Source organism: Microcebus murinus, chromosome 2 (genome assembly GCF_040939455.1).
Source record: "Microcebus murinus isolate Inina chromosome 2, M.murinus_Inina_mat1.0, whole genome shotgun sequence".
Taxonomy (NCBI): domain Eukaryota; kingdom Metazoa; phylum Chordata; class Mammalia; order Primates; family Cheirogaleidae; genus Microcebus; species Microcebus murinus.
The window spans coordinates 68,467,191-68,478,145 of NC_134105.1; the positions used below are offsets into that span (position 1 = coordinate 68,467,191).

Below are 10,955 nucleotides of genomic sequence, written 5' to 3' on the forward strand. Positions count from 1 at the left end.
ATAAAGGAACAAGGTACATATGGCCAGTTGGATCATCCACTGTAATTTTATTTTAAATCATGATAGACAGATTGCATGAAAAACAAGGAATTCCAAAGAATTTCCTGCTCTGGGAACAGAAGTTAAATCTATATTTAACAACATTTGATGCTGTCAAGAATGCTTTGTGGTTGGATAACAGAGGCAGAAAAATGTTAAAAACGCAGGCTACTGCTATACCCAAATATGGAAATATTGTTACGTCTGGTGTCTGATTCACCATCTGGAAATACTTACAACCATGAAGTCAAATAGAAAAGACGCCACAACAGAAGCCAGGAACGTTCCACTCCATTCTCTCTCTTCCTCCAACCCTGAGCTATGCCTACTCCCCTCTTCTCCACCACACCCCCCAGTCACTTCATTAAGAAGGAAACAATAATGAACCATTAAGGCAGGAAAAAAAAAAGTTTTCTAAGTAATAACTGCAGTATCATCTTGTGTACAAGTAAGGCCCAGACTTTCCTTGCTTTATTTGCATAACACCTGACAATCCATTGTCTTGAAGAGTCTCCCATCCCTACCCCCTCCAATAGAGCGGTAGAGATCCTACTCCCTCTAGCATGCCTCTTCCACTTATGAAAGGGCACATTTGAATGAATGAAATTTAACTCTTCCCCAAAACAGTTCTCTTCACTGGAGTGTTTTCATTGTAATAGCTTCTCATTGTGCTTATCAGAGTCATTCACAGAAAAGTCAGCACTGAAGGCCTTCTTAAGCAAGACTGCTAAGTTATGAAGTCTAAACAGCCCTAAACATTAAAAAGGACAACTAATTATTCTAGAGCATGTAAAAAACCAACCAACCAAACAAACAAACAAAAAAACAAAAAACAAAAAAGAAGCCTGGAATAACTCATTTTTTTTAACTAAAATTACACAAGAAGATAGTTTTTTGAAACATTCAGGGCAAGTTTATCAACCTCACAAAGGATATTAGTGATGTTCAAGTAAATTGCCTGTACTGAGTCCCATTGCAGGTAGAGCAGGATCTTAAAATCTGTTGACATTTTTTATTACAGGATATCACATCCTAAACGTCTTATTTCTCTGTACTTGGAGCGAAGGGCATTGTAATTCACTTTAAATGGGAAGCTTCCAACTGGTCCTAAGGAAAGGAAAGTGGTCTGCAAAACTTTCGGCTTTAAGGAGTCTGCGTTTTCCAAAGATTCATTGGGCATAATGGTACTGGAATCTGGTTTGGCCTTGCAGGTGATGATTTCACGCCAAATCACTCCACGGTGGTCCCTCTGCTTCTGGCGGGCTGCTCGGTTAGCTTTGCCTCCTGCCCCCGAGGGAGGCTGGGAGAGCTGACCCCGGCTCCCGCATCCGTTAGGAAGTGTAAGTTAGCCTCCCGGAGAACTCCCTGGGTTCATTTCCTCTCGGACTTCCAAACCAGGCAGTGGGCTGGAACTAAAGTGGGAACCTCCAAAAACAAACAAGTACAACATACCAAAAGCGGGGGAGGGGCGGAGGAGGGAAGACCTCTGCCTGGGAATTTGCCATACGCTGGGGGAAGGTTCCCCCCCCTTCTCATTCATAAATGCCACTGAGGGTATTAATTTGCAATACACTTAACTTGGCTAATAAACATCATGCCAAAGCTTTGGTACTTGATCCGAACATGCCTCTTTGAAGTCCACAAATATTCCTGGCTCAGAGACCCACTCCCCTCCCCATTCTACTCTCTCAATAGATAACTTGACTCTCACCTTCGCTGTAAACAAGCAAACAGCTCGCTGCTTTCCCGGGTGAGGGCTTCCGTGGCTGCCCGGTCAACTCGTACCACCAAACAAAACGACTTTTGTTCCTCCTCCCTCTCAGGTCCTCCCACCTTCCCAGTCCAGGCAAAGTTCTGAACTGGCCTCCCTCGTCCCCCACTACCCTTCAACCACCATCACCACCATCACGCCCAAAAGAGCCCTCCCCAATAGAAGTCTTTATTTAAGGTGGAAAAAACGGACTATTTTCTTGACGGGTCTGGGACCAAAAAAAAAAAAAGGTGCAATGGAGCCAGGGGAGGCGCTTGGCAGCAGCCCGCGCCAACCAGCATTCCAGAGATGTTTGAGAATTCTGGAACGCGCAGACAGAGCCGACGTCACTGCAACACGCGGCGCCTAGGCCGGCGGTATAAAAGGCGGGCTCCCGGCGCCTGGGCAGACCGCGAGCGAGAGCGCCCCCGAGCAGCACCCGCGTCCTCCGCGCCTCCTCCGCTAGGACTTGGAGCGAAGGACGCCCGCAGCCCGCCCGCCGCCCCGGCCCTCGCCTCGCCGCCCGCCCGGCCCACCACGCCGCCGCCGCCACCGGCCGCTCCGGGCCTGTCCGCTGCGCACCAGCTTGTTGGCGCCTTCGCCGCCGCGCTCGCCCCGGTCCTCCTGCGCGCCACAATGAGCTCCCGCACGGCCAGGGCGCTCGCCTTCGCCGTCACCCTTCTCCTTCTGACCAGGCTGGTGAGTTGGACTTTTCTTTTGCCACCGCTTCCCCGTCCGCTCTCCAGTCCCCTTTCCCTAGTCCCAGGTTGCCCGTGGCAGGAAAAGCTAAACCAAAAAGTTCGGAGCCATTTAGGTGTAGCTGTTATTTTAAGCGCCCCTTGAAGACGTGTCGGGGGCCTCCTGGTGGGCTCAGCCGCCCGGGGTGGCGCGGCTAGACGGGATCTGAGACTTTCCATCGACAGGGTCAGAGACCCCCGTCCCTTCCCCGGGGCGGCCACTGCGCCTCTCCTGCGCACCGCGCGGAGACTCACGCGTCCCTTCTCCCCCTTCCAGGCGCTCTCCACCTGCCCCGCCGCCTGCCACTGCCCCCTGGAGGCGCCCAAGTGCGCGCCGGGAGTCGGGCTGGTCCGGGACGGCTGCGGCTGCTGCAAGGTCTGCGCCAAGCAGCTCAACGAGGACTGCAGCAAAACGCAGCCCTGCGACCACACCAAGGGGCTGGAATGCAATTTTGGCGCCAGCTCCACCGCTCTGAAGGGGATCTGCAGAGGTAAGATGCTTGTGGTTTGGCCCCTTTAAAAAAAAATACTAGTCCCCATAGTCCAGAAGTTTAGTAATTTTGAGACCATGTATGGTGATGCTTTGTTGTTGGTAGCTTGGCAGAAAGGCACATGATTTCAGCAGTCTGGAATGCAATTCAGTGTGTCTGGGCCCAACGAAAGCGCATACGGAAAAGTGATTCCTGACTAACTTATTGTTCTGGTCTGGAGTCTCCAGGGAATTGTAGGGAACTTTACCATAAATTGAATTTAACAGCAGAAAATATGTATGAGTTTCAGGCAATGGTTCGGAATCTTAGCTTTATCCTCTTCTACCATTCTCTCCTGGTGATCTCCGCAGCTCAGTCAGAAGGCAGACCCTGTGAATATAACTCCAGAATCTACCAGAACGGGGAAAGCTTCCAGCCGAACTGTAAACATCAGTGCACATGTATCGATGGCGCCGTGGGCTGCATTCCTCTGTGTCCCCAAGAACTGTCTCTCCCCAACTTGGGCTGTCCCAACCCCCGGCTGGTCAAAGTCACCGGGCAGTGCTGTGAGGAGTGGGTCTGTGACGAGGATGGTGTCAAGGACCCCATGGATGACCAGGACGGCCTCCTCGGCAAGGGGCTGGGTTTCGATGCCTCAGAGGTGGAGTTAACGAGAAACAATGAATTAATTGCAGTTGGAAAAGGCGGCTCACTAAAGCGGCTCCCTGGTAAGTCTAGACCGAGTCCTTAAGATATTGTACTGAAATACATTAATAGTTTGAAACTTTACAAAAAATGAGTGCTTGAATCCCTGTGTGTCTCTACACTTCTGAGAAGTCTTCCCTCTTGTCCCTCCGTCTCTGTAGTTTTTGGAATGGAGCCTCGCATCCTATACAACCCTTTACATGGCCAGAAATGTATAGTCCAAACGACTTCGTGGTCGCAGTGCTCAAAGACCTGCGGAACTGGTATCTCCACGCGAGTTACCAATGACAACCCTGAATGCCGCCTGGTGAAAGAAACCCGGATCTGTGAGGTGCGGCCTTGTGGACAGCCAGTGTACAGCAGCCTGAAAGTAAGTTCCTTCAGAGACATGTGTAGACTGTTCCCTGGCAGGTGGGTGGGATGTGAACCCCTTTGGCAAGAAAGAGACAAATCATCCCTAACTTTCCTTCTCTCCTCTTTCTTACAGAAGGGCAAAAAATGCAGCAAGACCAAGAAATCCCCTGAACCGGTCAGGTTTACTTACGCTGGTTGTTCGAGTGTAAAGAAATACCGTCCCAAGTACTGCGGTTCCTGCGTGGACGGCCGGTGCTGCACGCCCCAGCAGACCAGGACTGTGAAGATGCGGTTCCGCTGCGAAGATGGGGAGACGTTTTCCAAGAACGTTATGATGATCCAGTCCTGCAAATGCAACTACAACTGCCCACATGCCAACGAAGCAGCATTTCCCTTCTACAGGCTGTTCAATGACATTCACAAATTTAGGGACTAAATGCTACCTGGGTTTCCAGTGGACGGGTTGACAAACAAGGGAGAAGAGTGCCAGAATCACGGAGACATGGGTGGGGGTGGTGTGGGTGAAGGGACTCATTGTAGAAGGGATGCCTTGCTCATTCTTGAGTAGTATTAAGGTATTTCGAAACTGCCAAGGGTGCTGGTGCAGATGGACACTAATGCAGCTGCGATTGGAGAATACTTTGCTTCATAGTATTGGAGCACACGTTACTGCTTCATTTTGGAGCTTGTGGTGTTGATGACGTTCTGTTTTCTGTTTGTAAATTATTTGCTAAGCATATTTTTCTCTAGGCTTTTTTCCTTTTGGTTCTATAATTGTAAAAGATAATAAGATTAGTTGGACAGCTAAAGCCTTCATTCGTCCTTTGACAGAAGTACCTGGGAAGGCATTCCATTCCTTCCCGAAGGGGACACTCTGTGAGTGTCCGTGAGAGGCAGCTATCTGCACTCTAAACTGCAAACAGAAATCAGGTGTTTTAAGACTGAATGTTTTTATTTATCAAAATGTAGCTTTGGGGAGGGAGGGGAAATGTAATACTGGAATAATTTGTAAATGATTTTAATTTTATATTCAGTGAAAGAATTTATTTATGGAATTAATCATTTAATAAAGAAATATTTACCTAATATCTGAGTGTATGCCATTCAGTATTTTTAGAGACCTTCCAAAGTCATTGGGAACAACCTAAGTCACCTATTCAATTACTCAAACAGGATTTATTAGGTGCCTACTATGTGTCAGGAATTATTCCAGTTGCCTTATTGAAATATAGCAGTGAACTAAGGTATGAGAATACAACAATGATTGCTTTTATATCTTCAGTAGAGAGAAAAATCCTTGGATGTAAAGTAATCTGTTTAAAAACTGTATTGAATGGTAGGCATTGTACAAAGCACAAAAAGGATTCTGAAGCTAAATTTGCCATTCAAAAAAATAATGCTTTATTTTCATAAGAATTCAAAGCTTAAGGCTCTCCATCACTGTGTGAGATGTGTACAGTAGAGTCATTTATCATTTTAATCACCAGTTATTGTGCATGTCACTTCAGTAGAGAGGAGAAACCCTTAAATGAAAATAGTTCATAACCCAGGCCGCCCACATCTAAATCCATGGGCAAGATTGAGTATGGTTGGATAATGTATTATAATATGTCCCTTGTTTATAACTTAATATTTTTCCAATGTCATTCCTAAAAATTAGAACTACTTAAAAATTCACCCCTAGCTGATATCAGAGAAAAAAAATCTTGAGGTCTGTAGGAGTCAGTTTTTTTTCACTAAATGAGCTTGAAGCATGACTTGTGTTAATCCTAATAAGCGGGTGATTAGGTAAACATGCTGTTAAATGCAAAAGAATGCAAGGAATTTCAAGTACTTTCCAATAGCGTGAGGACCAAGCTGCCCCATCCCCCTTTCCTTTTTATATTATACGTTACATTTTTGGGGGAGGGAGCAGTTAGAGTTGGCCGTCTGGAAGGTCAAAGGCTAGACAGAGAGCATTGTTAAAAGAAAGGGACCTGGATCATAGGTCTAGAAGAGGTTGAGAAAGCTGTATCAATGTTTGTAAAAATGTTGGTAGCCTGTTTTAGAAGAATCTACATCTTTAGAAAGTGCTGACAATAAACCTTTTATAGAGAGAAGTTTTCCTTTCATTGTCAATTTTGGCTCTCGTTCAAATCCATAGTGAAATATCTCAGTCTGCACTTAGTTAAGAGAGTACTTGAATTTTTAGGCATAAGAGAAAGTGCTTTAAAAAAGGAGGAGGAAGACAGTTTCTAGGGTCCTGTAAGGGATTTTTCAAAATAGATTAGTTAATATTGATGCTTTAATGAAGACCTACCGAAAAACATTGCCTAAGCATCTGTTTTAAAGCCTTATTGAAATGCACAAAAGTGAATATAAATGTGCTAGTAAAATCCATAGACAAAAGCCTTTTCTCTTCTGATTTTGACTTGCCCAAAATATCATAACTTGTGCCTTCTGAATAGTCAGTTTTTCTTGCATGAGGCATTCAAATTTTAAGGTATTTGAGAATTTAAACACCACCTGGCCCAGTCTTGGATGCAGTTAAACTTGTCAGTGCAATATAGCATGTGAAACATAATAAAGGTGTGAGGTTTTTGTGGTGCAATCTTGTTGAACAGACATCTAAATCCATAGGCTAGATTTACACATTCCCAAGCACCAGTCCTGTGGTATTACCCTCCAACACTGGAGCCCAACAAATTGCTTCTTAGGCAGAGATCAAGAAGCAATATTTTATAGATCCTTTCAGTGTGTGGAAAGGTAATATTTGTCCAAATAAGCTCAAATGTGAAACAAAACCTAGCATGGGTAAACACTAGATTTTTGGGTCATTAATCTCAACCTAGCAAATACAATAGGGTGCCAATTCTATTTACAATAAGAATGCTTAATTAATAAAGAAGATGAATAGAGGCAAATTATGTCTGTTATTTGGTTAGAGAAAAAAACTGAAGAAATTAAAAATAGTCAAAAATGAAGGTATTTAGCACATATAAGTCTTACCTACTACATCCAGAGTGGAGGGCTACCCCCTTCCAATATCAAGAAAACAGAAATCATGCATCTGCATATAGGAAATAGAAGTTGTATATATATATATAAGCATGCATTATTTATATGTACCTCCCCTACACACACACACACACACACACACACACAGTAAAGACCTTGTGGTATTCTCACTTTTCAGCCCAAAGATCCTGGTGGTCTTGAGCTATTTTTTTGGTAGAGATTTTAGAACTGAGAGTTAAAAGGTGATTGCAGAATCTTAGGCATGCAGTAAATTTTAAGAAATATTCTATGGGACATTTATCAGCACAGTAGGTAGTCTCATGGTAATAATTTTTCATATGAACGTATGTGCTGTCCAATCCTCAAAAAGACACAAGCGAGTCAAAATTAGCAGAGCATATTTTAGAGTTACTTTTGTAGTAGAAGGAACAGATTTGATTTGTTCGTAGCTTCTTCTCCCAGGCTTCTGGCACTATTTGAAAGTCAGTTGGGCAATAGCAAGGGTTCAATGTGACCATGCACAGAACAACGCTGTGTTCTGGGCAGAATGGCAGGTGATACAGTGGAAAGAATCCCAGGCTGGAATCAAGAGACATGTCTTTTAGCACCAGCTCTGCCATTAATTCACGAGGTGACTCTGGGCAAATTTCTGGATCATTCTTTCATGTATTAAAATGAGAAAATAGCTTCCAGCATTTTTATCATCTAAAAACCTCCTTGTGTGAAGTGAAAACTGCTCAGGTCTGTCTGTGGCCAAATGCACTCATTTCTATGAAGCCTTCGAAAATGTAATGTTGCTAGATGCCTCTTTAAAACAAAGCACACTTTGAAGCACGACAATGATGTCTATGACTAATGAAGAGATCAGATATATTTGTGTCTTACTTCATTGGTGGTGGGAAAGACTTATCCATGTAATCTTATAAAATGCCATTCGATGAACAAATACTCAGATGCATTTGTTAGTGCTTTATGGTTCCCATATTTTCTGCTCATATATTCTTCTGAATCCACTCTTTTCTCATCTCCAGTGCAAACATCCAAAGTAAACTGCCATCATCTCTTGCCTGAAATGCTGAATGGCCTCTTCACTTGCCACATATTGTATTTTGCAAAGGTGGCTGCAACAATACATATGTCTTTCTGCAATGAGACCCTGTTGCTCCCCCATCAATAAGTGTGGTCTACTCCTCTCCTCTCTTGAATCTGGGTGAGCTCTTTGACTACTTTGACCAATAAATATGGAGGAAGGAATACAATGTGGTACTAGTTCCAAGAGTAGAACTAGCTAGGAGTTCCTGCTTCCTTTTTATTAGAAGTGAGCTTCCATGTTAAGTCCAACTACCCTGAGACCAGCAGACTGTGAGAAACCCAATCCACATGGATAGGCCCTAGAGAATGAGTTGCCATGTGGAGAAAGAGAAAGGTCCAGGAGCACTTGGGTATCTGCACCTGTGTGTGAAAAATCCACCTTTGAAGTCAATCCTCCAACCTCAGTCACCCCAGCTGCTGTCTTATGAACCCGAGATCAACTTCCCAGGTAAGTCCTTCCCATAGTTCCTAATCCATAAAGTAGTGAGCAAACTAATATGGCACTTTTAAGGTACTAAGTTTTGAATGTTGTTTGTCACACAGCAATAGGTAACCAAAACATGATTGGTTTCCATTCTTGCCCTCCCATGATCCATTCTCCTTACAGAGGCCAGAGTGACTACTTAAAAATGTAAATCAGAACATATCGATCCTCAACTTAAAGGCTCTGGTAGCTTCCCATTGCTCTTAGAATAAGATTCAGTTTCTTATTTGGCACATAGGTCCTGGACTCTGTCCACTTCTTACCATTCATCCTCAATCACTATATTTCCATTTGCCTTTTCCTCTTCCTTACAAAAGCCAAGCAAGTTCCCGCTCAGAGCCTTTGCACTAGTTGTTCCTCTGCCTTAAGTGCCCCTTTCCCTGACCTAGGCTTCTTCTCATCATTAGGTCTTACAATAAATGCTACCTTCTTAGTGATCTTCCCTCACCACCCAGTCTAAAGTAGTTTAATACATCAAGAAATTTTATTTTCCTCATAGCACTGTCTGATATTTTCTGGTTTATTTACTATGTCTCCCCCTTCTAGAATAAGCTCTACGAGAGCAGAAGTTTTTGTTAGTCTTTTTCACCACTATAAAATCATCACCCACTTGACACTGTGCCTAGCATAAAGTAGGTGCTCACTAATTTATAGAGTAAATGTTGTCTTAAGCTGATGCTAAGTTAAAAGGCACCCCCTCATAGGCACAATGTCTTCTTTCTACTTCACCTTGGCCTTTCCCCTAACTGACTGTTAGTCATTCATTTATTCTTTCTTGCATTCATATGTCCAGACCCTAGACACCGTCTGGCAGCACTATATTCCAGGCACAGTGCTATGCAGTAGCTGAAGAAGCATAGTTCCTTTACTCTGTGGTAAGGGGGGCACGCATGTAAGCAAAAATGAGTTAGGATTAGGTTCGGCTGCAAGTAACAGAAAACCCAAATAACAACAATGTAAGCAACATAGAAGTTTATTTCTCCCTCATGTGAAAATCCAGGTTGGCAATACAAGGCTGGCATGTGTCCCAAGGTTTTAGAGACGAAAGCTCCTGGTCTTGTTGCTTCCCCATGGGTGGCTGCTGTTCCCTAGATTGCTTCATGGCACATGGCCTCACATAGCTGCAGGGAAGGCTAGGAAATGCTTTTATTTCCTAATAAAATATACTCAGCTGAAAATCAGAGACCCTGCTACGATAGAAGGGAGAACAGATATTGGGAGACAATTAGTAGTCTGTACCACACAACCGAAAATATGCTGTAACAAGTATAATAAGGCACAGAGGAGGATGGAGGAGGGTTACTAACTGCCTGGTTGGTATCCTGCCTGGTTGGTATCCAGGCAGTTGGTAACCTGGGATCTCTCTGGGATCAAAGAGAGCTTCCTGAAAGAGTTGTCACTTCAGCTGTGTTTTTAAAGATAAATAAGTTGGAAACTATTCAAAAGCCGTGGTGCTCAAGTTGAAAATTTCTGAAATAACCAGTGATAATAATTTATCCATCTCAGCCATAAAGAGAAATCAAAGACACTTGTATCACCTGGGTTTGGAATCTTTGAAGGCCACTAGTATTTAAAACAGTTTGTGTTTTTGCTTTGGAGGCAGGAATGTCATGGAAAGGGTACCTGGATTAGGGTTCTCCAGAGAAACAGAGCAAATAGAGATGAGAGAGAGAAAGAGAGAGAGATTGATAGAGAGAGAGATAGACAGATGAGAGACTGATTTATTTTAAGGAATGGTCTCATGTAATAATGGGGGCTGGCAAGTCCAAAATCCCAAAGGCCGCAAATTCAGATAAAAGTTAAATCTGCAGGTCAGGTCAGGTGTGCTGGAAACTCAGGCAGGGTTTCTATGATGTAAGGTTAGATCCCTTCTTCACTGGAAAACCTCAGTCTTTGCTCTTAGGGCTTCAACTGATTAGAGGAAGGCCACTTATACCATGGAGGGTGATTTGCTTTATTCAAAGTCTACTAATTCAAATGTTAACCACACGTAAAAAATACCATCACAGCAATATGTAGACCGCTGTTAAACCAAACAAAGGGGTACCATAGCCTAGCTACACTGACACATAAAATTAACCATCACAGTACCTGTTTAGTGGAACATTTTTGGGGGAAGCAAGTCTTGGCTACTCTCTAAACTAGGATGAATTTGATCAGAGTCAAAAAAAAGCAAAAGCTTTGCTAGTTATACCTAGGATTCCCCAGGCCCGTCATTATGTTCATACATGCGTGAGGAATGGCTCCAACATTTATTCTGCATTGATCGAATTTGGGGGATACCTCAAGAATGCTCCTAGGCCACAGACCCCAAGTTTCATACAGAA

At 43.8% G+C, this 10,955-nt stretch overlaps 1 protein-coding gene across 1 annotated transcript; it reads left to right on the forward strand.

Moving 5' to 3' along the window:
* Nucleotides 1–2,163: 2,163 nt before the first annotated feature.
* Nucleotides 2,164–5,141, forward strand: CCN1 (cellular communication network factor 1). The gene is made up of 5 exons (XM_012747590.3): nt 2,164–2,488; nt 2,804–3,017; nt 3,368–3,724; nt 3,863–4,071; nt 4,189–5,141. Exons 1-5 carry the CDS (start codon nt 2,426–2,428, stop codon nt 4,489–4,491), a joined length of 1,146 nt encoding a protein of 381 aa, XP_012603044.1. The 5' UTR covers nt 2,164–2,425; the 3' UTR covers nt 4,492–5,141.
* The last annotated feature ends 5,814 nt before the right edge of the window (nt 5,142–10,955 follow it).

What these genes read in the sequence shown, in the direction of transcription:
- CCN1 (XM_012747590.3), top strand. Translation starts at nt 2,426, where the DNA reads ATGAGCTCCCGCACGGCCAGGGCGCTCGCCTTCGCCGTCACCCTTCTC. An exon ending in TCTGAAGGGGATCTGCAGAG is followed by an intron (nt 3,018 to 3,367) that starts GTAAGATGCTTG and finishes TGATCTCCGCAG; the next exon opens with CTCAGTCAGAAGGCAGACCC. An exon ending in CAGTGTACAGCAGCCTGAAA is followed by an intron (nt 4,072 to 4,188) that starts GTAAGTTCCTTC and finishes TCTTTCTTACAG; the next exon opens with AAGGGCAAAAAATGCAGCAA.